Source organism: Canis aureus, chromosome 15, assembly GCF_053574225.1.
Source record: "Canis aureus isolate CA01 chromosome 15, VMU_Caureus_v.1.0, whole genome shotgun sequence".
NCBI lineage: Eukaryota > Metazoa > Chordata > Mammalia > Carnivora > Canidae > Canis > Canis aureus.
The window spans coordinates 54,110,315-54,128,278 of record NC_135625.1 but is presented as its reverse complement, the minus strand read 5'-3'; the positions used below and the strand labels follow the sequence as shown (position 1 = coordinate 54,128,278).

Below are 17,964 nucleotides of genomic sequence, written 5' to 3'. Positions count from 1 at the left end.
GCGCTCCCCAGCTGGGGCTTCAGATGATGCAGGACCACCCAGCTGAGCCACTCCCAGGTCCCTGACTCAGAAACCCTGCAAGATAACCAGCGTGTGCTTCCCTCTGCCCGGTGGCCACCCAGCAATGGATGACTCACGTGGAGCTTACTTCCCCAGGGTCAAGGCCTGCCCGGCAGCACGACTCTGCAAACAAGGCTGGCAGAGCTGGAAGCAATAGACGAGAAAGAAAGATGAGGGATGTCCCCCTCCCATGGGTGGGGGGGGCTTCCACTGATGCTCTGTCTCCAAAAAGAGGAGCTCCTCCTGGAGGGTAGCCATCCATTTGGCAGAGCCCTTGGGCCCAACTCAGCCTCAATCCACAGCTAGAGGCAGTGGAGGAAGAAGGAAGCACAGACTCCGCCATGGGCCTGCATTCACTCTTTGGAGCCGTTGAGGCCCAATGGTCTGTGCAAGGCCTACTGCTGTTATCAGTGAGAGATGTCGCTTGGTGGGCTCACAGAAGCCACTCCGAATTCCGCAGCTTGTGCTGTGGTAGGAGTGAAACCCAATCCACTGTCCAGCATTCCCAGTTGAAGGACACGTGCATCCTTCCCGACCTGCTGCTGCTCGAGCAAAGCTACAGGACATCCTCCTGGGTCTCTGACACTGGAGTTCAGCACCTGTCCAGGACTGCCCTCGGGCAGAGGGAATGCCTCCTCCTTCCACGGAGACCTCCAAGTCGCCCACCAAAAAGATGCATTCGTTTACTGTCACACCAGGACCCTGTCAACACACCCTACCAACACTTGACATTATCCATCTTTGTCATTTTCACGATAAATACTAATATCTCATTGTTTTAATTTCATATCTCTGAGACTTAGCTCCCTTCTTGTCCTTATGGGCTGTTTACATATCTGTTTGTAGTTCCTTTACTATTAATTGCCCATTTAAAAACCGGGTTGTCTTTTATCAACTCATTTATAGAAGCTCTTTATATACGTATATATACTAGATCTCAGTAGTTGTCCTATTTGGTTTATTTCTGGATATTTTAAAGTTCATGGCTATTGTGTATAGGGTATTTCTTCTATTAATTTATGTGTGAATATAGTTGTTTTATAAGTATTGACTTTGTATGCAGATTTTGCTTCAGGCCACCACCAAATCTCATTGGTTCTAATTATTTTTATTGATTTTCATGGATTTTCTAGGTAGACCATCATGTATCTACAAGTAATGGCAGTTTTGACCTTTCCTGTTCATTAAATGTCCCTTCTTTTTTATAGTCTTACTACAATGACTAGGATCCCCTCCCTAAGACTGAGTACCCGCCTCTAATGTGAGCATCTCTGTTTCGCTCCTGACAGTAGGAAGGATGTGTCTGAGGTCTCACCACTAGGACACACATGCCTGGGGGCTACCCGCCTGTGCTCCCCCCTTGTCCCCGTCCCACTCTGCTTAGATGGCACACATGCGGGGCTGTTCATTCCCTCTCCTCTGGAAGCTGAGAAGTGATACGCTTCATTCCCAGCCTCTCTTGCAGCTAGAGGTGCTCCCATGAGACAAATCTGGCTATGAGTCTCAGGGAAAAGCCCCGGAAGATGTGGATTTCCTGAATAAAAGATGCAATCCCAAAAAGAATATGCCTTTGCCCTCCCCCTACCCCTTGCTTCACTCCCGGATGCAGGCCGAATGCTTTGAGATGTGCAGCTGGGCAGGCTCCAGGAAGGAGGTAGTAATGCAGCCTCCTTCATGACATCCTCGGATCACGGCCCCAGACATAGCCCGTGCTCTTTTGTGGGATGGTCAGACGTTGAATGCACTGCAGAGGACACAGGAGAGACTCAGGAAACAAAGGTCATTGTACCTTTGGGGGCCCAGAGACAGGAAGCACAACACACCACATGGGTGGGGGGAGCACCAGGGTGGTCACATGACAGAAGCAGGAGTGAAGGGAGAGCCCAGACCAGAGTCTCTACTGGGTTTTCCACAGTAAAGGCAGGTCAGGGCAAGGTGAATGGCTTAAAATTGGCTACTTTGAATCATTCTAGCAGGTTCTAAACCACATGGGTGTCCCTAGCTGCTGGTACCTGGCCTGGGATGATGAAGACAGGGGTACTGCCTCCTTTGTCCAGATAGAGTCTGGCTCTGGATTGGCCTGTTTGCAGAACAAAGACATGCGTCCACTGGGCCCTCCTGCTCCAGGAACCAACTAAACTAGGAGAGTCAGTCATAGACTGACTCTCCTAGTTTAGTTGGAGACCCATTATGGTCTCATAATATATATATGACAAAAATAAAAATAAAATATAAATATAATATATATGTGTATATATAATACGACAAAAAATTGTTTAAGCCATTTCTTGTTGGTCATACTCGGGCTGTCACCTTCAGCAGGGTGAATCCTAGCAGGTCAAGGTGACCCTGGCCATGTACCATTACTTAGAGAACTTCCTATCTTTGTCTGTGATCCAGGACAGTTTATACATCACGTAGGATCGTGATAAAAACTACTCATAAGGGGAAGCCCGGGTGGCTCAGCGGTTGAGCGTCTGCCTTTGGCCCAGGGCGTGATCCTGGAGACCCGGGATCGAGTCCCACGTCAGGCTCCCTGCATGGAGCCTGCTTCTCCCTCTGCCTCTCTCTCTCTCTCTCTGCTTCTCATGAACAAATAAAATCTTTAAAAAATAAAACAATTATGATTTCTATTTTTCTTGCCTCTTGAACCCAAAATTATACAGAAAGGTGATTTTGTAATTTCCAAGTGAAAAGATTTTCTTTTCCCTCTCACTCCTTCCAACCCAAGAATGTAGCCAAAATCATTTCAACTTTTATCAGTTCCCCATGGGTATTTGAAAAAAATGAATATTTCCATTTGGAAAGGACAGATAGGTAGATGAGTAGATGATCAATAGATGGCAAGCATTAAATGTATATTATATCAAGCCTGTTCGTTTTTATACATCTCCACTTTTGATGTGTGTGTTTACTTGATCTTCTGATTTCTGAAAGCTTTGGCAGGTGGATGAGACTTCCGGACCACAGGGGACTGACTCCCGACCCAGCTGCCCCAGACACCCCCCTCGACATGCTCTCCCCAATTCACACCCAGGCTGGTCACACTCCCCATGACAGAGTAATCTGCAGCCACCTCCATTTCCCAGACTCACGGACAGGGACCCTCGAGGGCAAAGATGGTGTCTTTACAGACCCCACCCCTCATGGCACCCACCACCTAGCTAATTAGGGCTGGGTAACTGAGAGAGTATGTGTGCTTCCCAGATACCTTCTTTTTTTATTTTTTTAAGATTTTATTTATTCATGAGAGACATTTCATTTATTCATGAGAGACACAGAGAGAGGCAGAGACACAGGCAGAGGGAGAAGCAGGCTCCATGCAAGGAGCCCAATGTGGTACTCGATCCCAAGTCTCCAGGATCATGCCCTGGGCCGAAGGCAGCACTAAACCACTGAGCCACCCAGGCTGCCCCCAGATACCTTCTTGATCATCACTAATATCTATTTGGTGTTGATTCCTTGAGTGAGAGCTCAGTTCTCCAATGGTAGACTTAAAACAGTGCTCCTACAGGAATGCAAATCCATGAAAGGAAGAGACTCCTGTGAATGCACCATAGTGTGAGCACAGCCATAGAGCACACCTGCAAAAGCAATGATGTCATTGTTTTATCTTGCCCTGACTGTCCCCCAGCACGAATCGGGGCCAGTGAGAGACCCTTTCATACTTGCTGAGGTCGGAATATTTGTGTTCCCCCCAAACTCACGTGTTGAATTCCTAAGGCCCGATGGGATGACATTCACAGGTGGAGTCTTCATGAGTAAGATCAGCAACCTTACCAGAGACCCTAGAGTGCTCCCACCCGCCTCCCACCGGGAGGGGACACAGCGCGGGCATCTGGGAGCTGGAAGTGGGCCCTCAGCAGACACCTCAGAAATCTGTCAGCCAGATCTTGGACTTTCCAGCCCCTGGAACTATGAGAAATAGATTTCTGTTGTTTACAAGCCACCCAGCCTGTGGAATGTTCCTGCAGCCACCTAAATGGTCTAAAACAATATCCTTCTAAACAACCAAAACACTTAGAAACAAAAACATACAGAGCACAAAAGCTGAAGCCAAAGGAAGCAGTTTCTGAGACCCTGGTCTACCTTTGTGCCTGGTTACATCTGTTCACCATGTAGGGATGAGTGACCCGAGGCAACCCCAGGGAGGGCAGATGGCTGAGTGAGGCTGATTGTGGGGATGGACACAGAGCCCAGGCCAGCACAGCCCCCAAGTGCAAGCAGCTTCACGTGGATATAAGTTTACAAACAACACGCCTGGAGACCCAGAGGAGCAGCCTGGGCTGCCCGGGTTGACACAAGCACGCGGTCACCACCTTGTCCCCGAGTCTCAGCTCCGTCCACCCACAGCAGGCAGGCCACATTCTCTCCTGCGGTCATGCTCCACAAACACGGGACTGCAAGGATCCTCCGGGCTGCTCTGTGACCTGTTGTCTCCGCAGAGCTGAGTAGAGGACATTCACACCCCACCTCCAGCCAGAGACGATTTTCAGAGCGTGACAGATGAGGTCTACCCAAGGGAGAGACCCAGCCACAGAGACCCAGCCCCAAAGGCAGGTAGGCTCTGGTTGGCCAGATGACTGGAGATCCTTGGGTGGGACCATCTCATCCCTGGAGAAGGCCCATTCTGCTAGGACTCCTTGCAGGGGGAAAGGTCATCAAGAGTGGGCTTCTGAAGGGTATGGGACCTGCCTGCCAGGTCTCTCTGGCCTCCCCTCCAAGCCCAGCCCCACCGCTGGTCCCAGCAAAGATGTGCTGGAGCCAACAAGCCTCGTCAAAAGACCACCCTGGAACTGGAAGAGAGACAGCAACCAGAGACAGGCTTCCACCTGCTGCTCCGGGGCCTCCAAGACCAGCGTCTGACCACCCCCCACCCCCCCACCAGGAAACCCAGCAGGCAGGGGTCTTGGGAAGCCCCAGGTGGTCCTGAAATGCACACGGGACAGGCTGGTCCCTCCACCCACCCACAATCCCCTGGCTCGAAGCCCTCAGAACTCTGACATTCTGGGGTGGGGTTCTAGGGGGTCCCCCAGTCACTCCCTATCTGCAAAACGGGCATGAGGACTTGTGAGCCCCAAGAGACGGACCTCTCTGAATACCCTGAAATAAAACAGGAACCCCCAGGGCAGGATGACTCTTTATCGGAGAAAGCACACACAGCACAGATGGAGCTCAGCCAGCACGCGGGCTCACAGGACCCCAACGCCGAGGGGCCTGACTCCCAGGGGCCTGGGGAGGAGGCCTGCGCTGGGCGCCCCAGGCCACGGCTGTGGGCAGACAGGGGGTCTCGGGCGGTGCACGGGCTCCCCGCCAGAGGGTCAGACAGCGCCGCGGGCCCTGCAAACACCGCGCACACACTCCATCCAGGCCCCGCTCAGGGGCGAGTGGGCGGGCCAGGCCCCAGGCCGGGAGCGCCGGGGCAGCGCAGGGCGGGTGGGACCAGGCCGGGGGTGGGGTCAGCGCAGGAGGCGGGCCGGACGCCCAGCCTGGCCAGTGGGCACAGCAGCAGCAATTTGGGCTCCGGCCTTGGTGCGTTTTGCCCCGCGGCCCAAGGAGGACGAGCCCGAGCAGCACGAGCACAGTGGGCTGCGTCCCGGGGCGGGGTGGGGGGGAGGGGAGCCCTGCCCACGGTGGCCAGAGAGGGCGGCTCCCCGGGACCCCCACCCCGCGCCGGCCTGGCCTTCCCTCCGCCGGGCCTCACAGCAGCTGGTCTGGGCGCTTGCTGCGCCACACCACCAGGCCGGCCATGGCCACGGTCAGCAGGACCGGCACGGCGATGAGCGGGATGAGCACCTCATCCGGGGGGTCCTCCCAGTGCGTCCTGTCCACCGTGCAGTTGGCGAAGAACTGCCTGTGGACGCCGGTGATGAAGCCCTGCGCCAGGGGGTTGGGCCAGTAGCAGCCCACCACGTTGGTCTCCACTTCCGTGCAGTTGGTGAAGCTCTCGTAGTACCTGCAAAGGCGGACGGCGTGACAGGCGCCCCTCCTGCTGCCCCCGAGGGCAAGGAATGGGGGCCCAGTCCTAGGCCCCCTCATACCGGGGACCCTATGGCACCCCACTCCCGGCCTCCTGGCCCAGAGGCTCCTGGGCAAGGTGATCATCCCCACACACACCAAGGCTTCCCCCCTGGGTCTCAGCCGCCTCCCCCACGGCACAAGTGCTCTCTACTCCACCTGGCAGGATGCCTGCCACACATCCCCTGTGCCCCACGCCCCCACGTCAGTGACATGACCTCATCTAGCCCAACCCTCCCACCTCCCACCTCAAGGAAGAGCAAACCCAGCAAGGGAGCCCCCAGCCTGGACCCAGCCCCCAGGACCCCCAGGACTTCCCAGACCTGCCCAGAGGACACATCAGGCCTGACCCCTTTCTCCAAGGCAGAGGGGTGCATGACCTGCAAGCCCTTCATGATCTAAGATGCTCTGTGGGCCCCAGGGGAGAGGTCTCTCCAAGGCCAGGGGCCAGCTGCCTCATTTGCCAGGTCAGGCTCGACCCCCCTCCCCCACAGGCCTCCCTGTCCATGTCATCAAACCTCTGAAGGACACTCAGCAAGCCACCCATGAGGTGCCACCTCTGTCCAGCAGGAGGGCACTGGGCAGGTCTACCGGCCGACCAAGGTGCAGCTATGGTGACCCAGAGTTAGCCGGACAGCCACTTCACCCTGAGCACAGCCAGTCACCTCTGGAGGCGGGAGCCTGCACTGGAACCACCACCCGAGATGCTCTGGAGGGAGGGCTGGGCAGACACCTGCCAGGGGCACCAGCTCTGCCCATGCCCATGCCTTCCCACACCTGGCTGAGTGCTGTACCCAGGATAGGAACAGGGGGGCCAGGAGTCCCGGCTTCGGCTCCCCGCGGGACTGAAAGCTGGGGTGAGGCAGGCCTGAGGCTCTGTGCCCACATCCTCCTTTCACCCTGTCCTGGGGAACATGGCCTAGCCTGAGACATCAGGAAGGAACTGCTTCCTCCACAAACACTGTCTCTGCCCAACAAGGGATAGGAGACGAGGAGGAGTGGTCTCACTTGGCCAGGTCTCCGGGTACCCAGCCCTCCTGGCAGCACCCGGCTGTGTCCTAGTCCAGATGCTGGAATGCAGGTCACACACCTGGGCCCCCCAGGTAATGCCTCCAAGGAGGAGCCCTCATAGCAGAAGAGAGCCAGAAATAGAAGGGATGGCCTGAATCATGTCCAGAGCCTGGGACCTGCCCAGGTCACGTCCCCAGGAAGCCCATCATCCCCAGACCCGCCCCACACACACTGGGGCTCAGCCGCCTGCTGCCCAGATCTCCAGCCTGGCCTTTGCTCAGGGCAGCCCTCGTGCCCAGAGTCTGACCAGAGCCCTATGCGCTGACTCCCTTGCCCCCGGGAAGGCCACTGCCACCCTCCCCAGACTGGAGACGAGCCCGAGGCCGGATGAGGTGCTGTTTGCATGACCTCAGGGCACCAGGGTCCCATCACGGTTTGTACCCTCCCAGCATCCCCTGGTCACCCGGGGCCTCCCTTTGGTGCGGCTCCCAGAGGACCCTCCCTCCACCTACTGGGGTGCTGCGTACATAGTAAAGAAGATGCAGCTGTAGCCCTGATGGCAACCATGGGTCCCCAGCCCCCCGCCAGATGCCCTCACCCACCAGGCAGGCACTTTCCCAACTAGGCTCCCTACTCCACCTCTTGCTTTCCCTTCGAGATTGGCTGCATGCCGTGCTGCTCATGGGCGATACAGCACGGCAGCTGAAAACCTTGCTAGCAGCCACCCCTTCACGGGATGGAGGGGGTCTCCCTCCTCAGCAGGCTGGCTCTGAGGTGAAGTCAAGGGTGGTGACCTCGGGCACAGGTCACCGCGGGGACAGGCCACCCTGAGGCTCGCTGCCACTGCCGCCCCGCCGCCTGAGGCCCACCCAGGGTTGCCTCTCCCGCTCTGCCTCTGCATCCTCAGGTGTGCTCACTATCTCGGGGGGCGGGGGCAGCCACCCCTGCCTCCTAGGAAAGGGTGCCCGGGAAACACGAGGTGAGCGCTCCACATGTCTGACAGTGTTTCCATGATGACGGATTGGGGGGAAGCATTCTAGAATTCTGAAGCGCCAGGCCCCCGCCTCCGGGTCTCCAGGGCTGTGTGGAGAGCCTGAGGCCCCAATTCTTCACCTGTGTGTCTAGCCCGTGTTAGCCTCTCTGCACACGTGCCTCGGCCCCTTCCTGGCCCACACCATTGGGCCAGGTGCCAGGGACCCCTCCCTCGCCCTCTTTCTCCCACTCCCCCCTCAGGGTCTGCGAACCTGAGCCCTCACCGGGAAAGGGCCCTGAGTTTCTCCCTGTGTCCCTTGCCTGCCTCCTAGAACTCCTGCTCCGGGATGCCTGGCCTGCTAGCTGACCCCTGGCTGCCTCCGGCTCCCAGCTCTGTCCTTCTGCTTCTGAGGAGATCTCCTCCCACGGTCATCTTCTGCTCCGTGTTCCTGTCCAGGGGCGCACTCTGTGTCTACAGCACCTCCTCTCACTCCTCTCCATGCCGTGCACTGATATGGCCCTGGGATCTCCCAGTGCTGCAAGGGGCCTCGAGGTGCTGGACTCTGCCCTGCTCTTCCCAGCAGAGTCCTTTATCAGAGTCCCAGTCCCTCCCGGACGCTCACGGCTGGCGGGGGCCTGGGCCTGGGGAGAGGGGCTGCCTGGAGCCTCCAGGGCTCTGCTGGGCCGTCCGAGGGGAGCCCCGGCGGCCCCACACCTCGGGAAGGACAGCTCACCCCAGGGGTCACCTTCCAGGTCCGGTGGAAGGGACAGGCGGGTGCCAGCCGCTGTCCCCAGATCCCCTGCTCTCCATCCCCAACAGCTGTTCCAGGGGCTTCCGTGCCCAGGGCCCCAGCAGACAGTGGTTCTGGGAGGGAGGTCCATACCCCCAATCCCTGCGTGGACCTGGTACAGTGGTTGTGGGGGAACTGTTCCTGGATGAAACAGAATGAAATTTCTGCATCTGCTGGAAATGTGCAGGGGCAGGCACGCTCTGGGCAGGGGACGGCATGAGGGGGTAAGCGGGGGCAGGCGTGGGCAGGGGTGGGCAGGGGAGGGTAGGCAGGGGCACGGGTGGGCAGGGGAGGGCAGATAGTGGTGGGGGGGCAGGGGAGGGCAGGGGAGGGCAGGCAGTGGGGGGGCAGAGCAGCGGCACTCACACAATGAACTCCGACAGGTTGCACCACTTCCAGACGTCCACCTTGTGCATCATGTCGGCGAAGGCCTTCCCGCACCGGGGCAGCTTCTCCAACATGCGTGTCTCGTTGCAGCCACCCACTCGGGGACACCCACCTGGAGAGGGGACAGCCACGGGCATCACACTGCTGGGAACGTGGTTTGCAAAGTGACCCTGGAGCCCTCCTGCTGACACCACCCACCCACCACAGGCGAAAGAGGGGTCCCTCGTGCTGGCCTCCCCCCGTATGGCCCAGGGAGGTAAAGCCCCTACCAAGAGGGGGCCCACATGGGTGGCGCCTAGATGGGACCCAGAGGGCCGCAGCCTCCTGACAGGGAGTGGGAGAAAGAGGGCAAGGGAGGGCAGCAGGCAGGGGATGCGTGTCCCAGGAGGGCGGGGAGGCAAGAACAGAATGGCTCTGGTGGAGGGTGGGGTGGGGAGTGGGTCCCACCAATCAGGGATGGGGAGAGGCCCCACTGCTCCTCCAGGGTCCAGGGTCCCCCGAGCACATCCCCAGAAGGATCCTGCGTGTCTGGGCCCTCTAGGAGCACAAGGCCCCCATGGGGTTGCACCCGCATCCCAGGAGGCCCAGGGCTGACCTGACACAGGGACTCACATTCCAGAGGCAGAAGCCAGACCATCAGTCACTCCCCAGGTCTGGTACGGGTCCCCCCAAGGTTCCCAGCACCCCGCTCCCCACTCCACCTCCACCCCTGGCACCCCCATGTCTCCACCCCCACCCTCCCCAGCTCATTTCCCTACTGAGCAGCCCCCACCTTCAGGACCAGCCCACTGTTCCACCCTAGACACCCCTTATAAGCTTCCTTCCTGTGGCCCCTGCTTTGGCTCCCAGCACACCATCGAGAGAAAGTCCTGCTATGTGTGCGCACGTGTATGTACATGTGTGCATGTGTGTGCATACAGCCCTGCCGTGTATGTCCTGGTGTGTGTGTGTGTGTGTGTGTGTGTGTGTGTGTGTGTGTATGCGTAGATGTGTGTATATCTCTGTGTGTGTCCTGGCAGGAAAAACCACAGGGAAGGACACAGGAGAGAGGCCCACACCCAGAACTGGGCAGACCTGGGCTCACACTGAGCATCACTAGGCAGCAGCTGACCCCAGTTTCCCAATTGGCAAACTGAGGGAAACAGGCCATGTCTCACAGGGGGGCTGTACGGTCAGGCATTAGGCATGTGCCCAGAGGCTCCCGATGCTCTTATTGTAGGTGTTTGATAAACACCCACTGCTCCCTCACTCCTCTAACCACAAGCACCTCACTGGTATTCCAAAAAGACTTTTCAAGAGAATGGATGGATGGATGAATCAATGAATGAATGATTAATTCCTAAGGGCAGCAGAACAGATTTCACCGTCTGAGCACAAGTAAATGCATCAAAAGGAAATGGTGGGTTTGGATCCACTCAGATCCTGCTCTGCAGGCCAGGTCATCGCCAGGGGAGGCCATAGGGTGCCCTGTGTGGAAACCCGTGCCAGGCTCAGGGAGGGGCTTGCGCCATACAGAAGGTGACCTCATGACCATGAAGTGCCTCTGGGAACAGAAGGGGAGGCAAGAGAGAAGAGGGCAATGCAGTAAAAACTCTAAAAAAATAATTAAGTCCAAAAGAAGACAGAAAAAAAAAAAGAAGAGAAAAAGTTCTGATGGCACAAAAATAGATGTAAACCAAACCATGTCAACAGTCAGATTGAGGGGCACCTGGAGGGTTCAGTGGTGGGACATGCGACTCCTGATCTTGGGTTTGTGAGTTCGAGACCCATATTGGCGTAGAGATCACTCAAAAATAAAAGCTTTAAAAAAATAGATTGAGAGTCAATGGCCTAAACACCCTAATTAAGAAGCAAAGTTGTTAGATGAGATCAAAGAATAAGCCCCAACTATAGGCTGTACACAAGAATCCTACTTTAAACAAAGAGTCAATTATTTTCAAAGAAAAGGGTGGAAAAAGACATACCATCCTACCACTAATCCAAAGAAAGGTGGAGTGCCAATGTGAGTGCTGAACAAAGTATATTTCAGAGCCAAGAATATTATCAGCGATAAGGAGGATCTTTTATAATGATAAATGGTTCAGTTCACAGGGAAAACATAGCAATGCCAAACATGTATGCACCTAATAACAGAGCATCAAAACATAGGAGGCAAAAATGGATAGGACTGCAAGGAACAAAATGACAAATCCACAATTATAGCTGAGAATTAAATACTCTTCTCTCAATAATTTGCAGAACAAACGAATAGAGAAAAAATAAGTGAGATTACAGAACAGTGAACAGTGAAGGAGTGCCAAGTACAGACAGAAAGCCATGAAGCCAGACTTCACTTTGCCTATGGGTGGGCACCCACAGTTACTAGGAGTGAAGGGGAGGGAGTGGGGTTGGAAAGGTGGACCCAGAGCCAGACTGGTGCAGGCCCCCCAGGGCAGTTTTCAACCCTGGAACTCTCCCCTGAACCCAATCTCAGAGCTTGCACTCACAGAGTCGAGGCAAACAGCTGACAGTCCTTCCAGAGGAGCTTGCCATCTCAATACCCGACCAATGTACACAACGTGCCCTGTCCTAAGTAAGGTCCTACTCGTGGAGGCTCTTAAAGACAGGATCATCACACAGGGGAAGTCACCCACCTGCTCAGTCACGCAGTGGAGGGCAAGCCCCAAGCTACCTGCCTGCAGAGCTGACCCCCCCTCGCCTGTCACGCTGGCCTGGGATGACACCCTCATGCCAATCCCATCCTTGGTTTGCCTGAGGAGCAGCATCATGCCTCCTGCCCCGCATCCCCCTCGTTTAAATCCCCCTCGTTTAAATGCCCAGAGGAAAAGTGACTTTCCCACAGCCAAATGCAGTGTCAGCGTGGTCCAGGGTATGCCATGGGCTGGCCTCGCTCCACTGCCCTGCCCAGATGCACCTGCCCAGCCGCTGGCAGGAAGGCAGCCCTGGGTCCCAGGCCACATGGGCATGGTGTTGGTGATTTGGGAGTTCGGGCCCTCGGGGGCCACGTGGAGGGGGATGATGATGAAGCCAGCCCGTGTTCCTTTCTCCCATCACTGCCCTATTCCAAAGGCACCTTCCTCTGCAGCTCCCCAGTGGGCTTCCCACCAGAGGTGCTTTGCTTCTTAATTAGGGTGTTTAGACCATTGACTCAATCTATTTTTTGCCACCAGCATTCTGCACACCTAACCCTTGGGCCCATCCCTGAGCCTGGCCGTTCCCTGATGGGATCATCACAGCATCCCATCTGAGTCTCCTAAGCTCCATCCACCTCCCACATGTGCATAAGCCACATATGTCCCACACTGTCACCTCCTCCTGGCTGCTGCCACACCTCCCAGCAAAAACCCACCTTTACCTAGACCACCTACCTGATCCGACAGCTGGACTGGACCCTGACACCTGGACCTGCACCTCTGGACCCCCTGGGCCCCCTGGACCTAGACCCCTTGGACCTGGGTCCCCTAGGGCTGCATCTCCTGGACCTGGACCCCAGAAGCCCCTAGACCTGGAAGTCCTGAACCCCAGCATACCCTAACCATCTGCTGTTGGATCACTAAGACCCAGCCCAGCGCTTCCTTCCTCTTGTTCTCCTCCCTCTGTCCTGGGACCCTTGCTCTTCTCTCCTCTCTGCCTCCTTCTTCCTGGACTAGAGTCTCCACCCAGCAGTGCAGCAGGAGCTGGCCAGGGCTGGCTGAAAGTATGCCACTGAGCACCATGGGGGGTGCTGTGAGGATGCTAGGGCAGTGCCACCTCTGTCTGCACAAAGCAGGCACCAGAAGTGTCCCAGGGCAGGGGGAGGGGGCACGTTCTAGCATCATCTCTGATGCGCACCCTGCTCAAAGGGCTCCCAGCAAACCCAACAACCCAGCCAGTGTCAGAACAGCAGGTAGAGACACAGATTCCTGACAGCTCAGAGAAAGTGGGCGGCTGCCACAAGCTACCAGCTGCATCAGAAAAGATCTCGGGAATTAAACTGAAATACAAAACTAGTTGGTTCCATCAGGGCAACAAAGAAAATGTGGTACTGTGTTCCTTTTGTCTAGGGGACTTCCAGAGACTCCAGAAGATGATAACCCGCCAAACCGATGCATTTCCTGGAGAAAGGCCTTTTACAGCAGGGCATTTGCAAGTGGATTGCGGGAGCCTCTCGTCCTCCTCAGATGGAGACGGGGTGCAACCACACCAGCCACCACGCTCTGAGCAACACGCACAGCCAGCAAGGCCAGAGTTTCTAGAAGGTTCTGCCCCTGCCCCTGATGGGGCAGTCTCCCCTGTAGTCCCCTCCCCACCCGGGGCCTCACTTACTTATCTATAAAAGCAGCCGTGAAAAAAAAAAAATTAAAAAAATAAATAAATAAAAGCAGCTGTGAGGTCAGAAGACCTGCAAGACACCCGTCAGCCAACCACATCTGGGTAGCCACCATGTCACTGGTGTACATGCTATCATGCCACCGCACCCGGGCCCGAGTGAGGGCAACAGGAGCTAGTGCGGCATCAGGACGTCATTACCCTTACCACTGGCAAAAAGAGGACAGTGTCACGTTCACACATGGCACTGGCGCTGCCTGGGGTGCCACCAGCCCCTGGAGCCACACACAGGTGCCAGGCACTGGCGGGCGCCTTCCCACGCGTCCCTGTGTCTGAGTCAAAGCCTTGGGGGCTGGCACAGTGGTTAGCGGGACTAAGATGATGGAATCCAACTAAAGGTAACGATGACCCTTCACATGTTGCCATTCCTACATCTACGTTGCAGTGGGGGAAACTGAGTCCAGAACCAGTAAGTAAGTGCCTTACCCTGTCCTGGGGTTGAGCATTTGCAAGAGGGAGCCCCCAGAGTTTGCACTCAGGCCAAAGGGTGCAGTCAGGGAGCTGGCCAGACATGAGCCCCAGCTGGGGGGCTTCTGCTGAACCTCACCATCCCAGGGCCCTGCATGGTGGCTGCTGCCTCTGAACGGGGGTCTGGAATTGCCCGAGACAGCTGAAGTCACCTTCCTGGCCTGGCCCTCCACAGCCCATCCTCGAGGGGCCTCTGCCAGCAGGAAGAACCAGTCCCCCAGCTGGCCCTGCTTCCTGGACAGCCAGGCCCCCACTTTGCTCAGGTGTCGGCAGCAGCCCTGGGACCCTCGCTCCAGATGCAGCCACCTCCAGAGCTCGGCCCCACCTCTGACAAATGGAGTGTGACCAAGAGCAGGTTTTGCCTTTCCCTGCATCCTACCTGGTCAGCAGCCACCTCCCAACACCCCCCCCCCCTCTGGCAGGACCAGCCCTGGGCTGGGTGTGCAGAGAGGCTGGCCCCGTGCCTCCCCAGCGGGGCCCCCCTCCCCCCAAGTTCCATGGCAGGGAGACTGTGGAGCCACCGAAGGAGGACCAGATGTTGTGAATGCAGAAGACGTTGGTGCGGGGTCTGCCCTACTGGAGGCAGGTCCAGTGAGCCCCTACTGGCCTCGGAATGAAGTAAAGGGCTCCCTTTCCCCGAGGAGCCAAAATCTCCATCCCAGGGGCCTTGAGTTTGAAGCTTACTGAAATCCCACCTCATTGTGCTCATGTCCAGAAGCCACCAGAAAAAAATCCGCCTAATTCTAGGCTCTAACCCTGGAGGGTGAGATGAAGCCACACTGCCCCCCCAGACATCTCCGGGGGAAGGGCGGCCCAGAGATGGGGAACCCGAGGGGCAATCCAGCCCTTTCCCACCTTGGAACCTGTTCCAAATCAGCAAAGCTGATGATTTCAAACAAGCTCAACTTTGTGTCTTACAGCCAGGGACACAGGTCAGCTAGGGCAAGGCTGACATCCCAAAGGACCAGGGGACAGCGGCCCCCTGAGAGGTCCTGAGCGCCCAGCCCACCCCGGGGGACCAGCGCTCCCACCTCAGCTCAGCACGCCTCCCAGGCAAGCCCTCCCCAAGCACACACACAGCTTCTTTGGATCATCTCTAGGAAAATTTTTTCCAAACAAGCTTTTCTTTCCATCCATCCCCAATCCGTAAATAATGTATCCTCCCGGGAGCCCCGATTTCTCGTTGGAGAGGGGATCTGGGAGGGAAGCCTCGGGGGGTTGCCCCCTTCCCGGTCCTGGGAGCCGGGGGCACGCGCGCACACACGCATCACAAACGCTGTGGACCAGTGCAGGTGCAAAGGACTCGTCCTGCGCAGTCTGGACGCCTCTCCCCGAAGCCCTGAGCGTGCGGTCCACGCCGAGGCCCCGGGAGCTCACTCACCATCCGGCGGCCAAGTGGCAGCGGGACCTGCGCCGCCCCCGCTCCTCGGGCCACCCCAGCCCGCCGCCGGCGGAGCCCGCGCGACAGCCCGCGCCTCCCTGCCCAGCCCCGGCCCGTCGGCCTGGGCTCCTCGGGGGACCGTGGACGGGAGCCCCCCGGGAGGCTGCGGCCGGCGCCCGGGTCACACCTCGCGGCTCCGGAGCCGGGCGCGCCGGGCGGGCGGGGACCCGCGCAGGGCAGGAGGCGCGGCCCGGGCGGGTGCAGCCCGGTGGCCCCGAGGTCCCGGACCGGAGCGGGCCCCGCGGCCCCTTACCGCAGAGCAGCAGCAGCAGCAGCAGCAGCCTTAGCTGCGGGCGCCGCCGCGCGCGCGTCTCCATGGCTGGATGGTTGCGGCTCGCGGTCGGCTCGGTCCCCGCTGGGTGCGCGGGGGGCGCCCGGGGACGCGGCCGAGGGTGGGGCCGCCGAGAGCCCGCCCCCAGCCTGCGCCCTCCCCCTCGGGGACGCGCCCTCCCACTGAGGACACTCCCGCTTCCAGCGCGCGCGCCCCGCTAGGACGAGCCCTCCCGGGACGCGCGCTACCTCCCCCGGGACGCGCCCCCCCCAGCCGGGCGCACGCCCCCCACCGCGGGTGCGAGCCCCGGGCTGCTGTTCCGGGGTGCTGCCGGCGGGGCGGGGGCGAACTGGGGGGGCTGCTACGGAGTGGGCCGGAGTGCGGGCGTCTCTGGAGGGGCGGGGAGTGCGGGGGTGGCACCAGCCGGAGGGGGGGGGTGCTGGGGGAGAGAGTTCTGTGTGCTGGTGCACGGAGAGGCCCCCAGAGTGAAGCGGCGGACCCCGAGTCTTTCCTGGCCCTGCGCCTCCCCCATACTCTTCTGGGGGCTCCCCTGTGCCTTTGCAGCCCCCTGCATCAGCAACGGTGGGGGCCTGGGCCCTGCCCTGTGACCTCTGGGAAGCTGCAAAGGACAAAATCAGGGCCAGGAGAGTGACTGGTAGCTTGGAAGACCTGGCCACAAGGAGTGCTGGGGCCCTGGAGTGAGGGAGGCAGAGACTTGGACAGATGACTTCTGTGGGTTTGGTCACCTCTGACACTGTCAGCTCCTAGCACAGATCCTGGTCCCAGTGGACACCCGGCCACGCCACTCTCCTGAGCCCCTTGGAGTGCAGGACCCCCTGCCCTCCAGTGCCTGCAGTCTAACCCTGGGAGCCGAGCCACAGGTGGGGCTCCCTCAGGGACTGCTCCCTGCTGGGGCCCATCCCAGACCAGAGGGACAGAGCAAATGTGCATGGGGGGAAGAACAGCTCATGGGCTCGCCCCGAAGTCCAGGTGGTGGTGGCGGTGACGCACCACTGCTGGCTGCGCGGGCTGATCTGACCCTTCCTGCATTAGTTACAGGATCGAAGCTTTCTGTGCCTTTTCTGGAAGAAACCAAAATGATTTCAACGGAGACTTAAAGCTAATTAAAATTGATCAGCCTTCCTGCCTGCCTTCCACCAGAGGTGGTGGGGAGGGCAGGCACAGGAGCAACCCAAGCTGTAAGCTCGCACAGGGGGGCCTTGGGCACAGCTCAGCCACATGCAGCTGCCCTCCCTCAACTGCCCTGCACCAACCCAGGCAGAGCAAGAGCATGGGGCAGGTGCCCGGCAGCGTCCCAGGAGACTGCAGACCCACCCAGGCCAGACCTCCAAGACCCCCACGTTTCCACCCCCTGGTGGGCTCTAGCGGCAGGATGGGTCATCAGAAGGACAGGTCAGAGAGCACCCAGAAGCCTGCTTAGCCTAGAGGCTGTGGCTCTGGGGGACTAGAACTCGGGAATGAATAGCCAGGACCAGGCCAGGCTGCAGTGATGACAGCGCGAGGGCCTGCACACTCCACCTGGGACCCATTCTGAGGTCTCACTCTGAGGTCCTGCCCACCCAGGGCTCAGGAGTGCCTCGGACCTGCACAGACCGCTCCTTGTCCCCGCTAGAGGGAGACCCTGCCTGTTCACTGTACACACACACACACACACACACACACACACACATGCACTTCCCTGCCCCTCCTCCCCCACTGCACACTCCCCCTGCGCACACCCCCTGCGCACTGCCCCATAGGGTTCCCACAGCTAGTGAGGAGGGGTTAGGAGAGACTCCTGCCCTTTCCACCTCGTCCTGACCCCCTCCTGTCCTGGCACCCACTGGGCATATGGACCCTGTGCACAGCTACCTCCCCAGCCACAAGCTCACTCCTCTCCTCTCCAGAGGGGCAGGTCAACAGTCCCTGGAGATCCAGGCTGGCATTACTGTTTGCTGTGACCCCTGGATCGTGGCAGAAGGGACATTCTAGGAACTCCAAGGCTGGGACATAAGCGGTTGGCAGCCGTCACTCCACGCTCTGCAGAGCTGCTTCATCCTGGACCGGGAGCAGCCCCATGAGCAACCCTGGGATGAGAGCCCATCACGTTCCAGCCACGCGGACAGGCTGAGTGGGTTCCTGGGCCATCTCAACCCCCCCACACCCTGGAGCAGGAC

General features: G+C 58.5%; 1 protein-coding gene across 4 annotated transcripts; it reads right to left on the bottom strand.

The window, feature by feature from the left end:
• Positions 1-1,152: 1,152 nt before the first annotated feature.
• RAMP3 (receptor activity modifying protein 3) lies at positions 1,153-15,927 on the bottom strand. 4 transcript variants are annotated; one of them, XM_077849964.1, is made up of 5 exons: positions 15,770-15,927; positions 9,219-9,351; positions 5,857-6,016; positions 2,073-2,140; positions 1,153-1,804 (listed from the first exon to the last, which is right to left on the bottom strand). In XM_077849964.1, exons 1-5 carry the CDS (start codon positions 15,831-15,833, stop codon positions 1,789-1,791), a joined length of 441 nt encoding a protein of 146 aa, XP_077706090.1. In that variant the 5' UTR covers positions 15,834-15,927; the 3' UTR covers positions 1,153-1,788. The 4 variants fall into 4 exon arrangements, with proteins under 4 accessions (XP_077706090.1, XP_077706091.1, XP_077706088.1 ...); XM_077849965.1 differs by lacking the exon at positions 2,073-2,140; XM_077849962.1 differs by lacking the exon at positions 1,153-1,804 and having other exon boundaries at positions 1,844-2,140.
• Between the last annotated feature and the right edge of the window lie 2,037 nt (positions 15,928-17,964).

Coding starts and splice junctions, on each gene's coding strand:
- RAMP3 (XM_077849962.1), bottom strand. CDS start 15,833: ATGGAGACGCGCGCGCGGCGGCGCCCGCAGCTAAGGCTGCTGCTGCTG. Junction 9,352..15,769: donor GCTGCTGCTGCTGCTCTGCG/GTAAGGGGCCGC, acceptor TCCCCTCTCCAG/GTGGGTGTCCCCGAGTGGGT. Junction 2,141..5,856: donor GGGAGGACCCCCCGGATGAG/GTGCTCATCCCG, acceptor TTCTGCAAACAG/GCCAATCCAGAGCCAGACTC.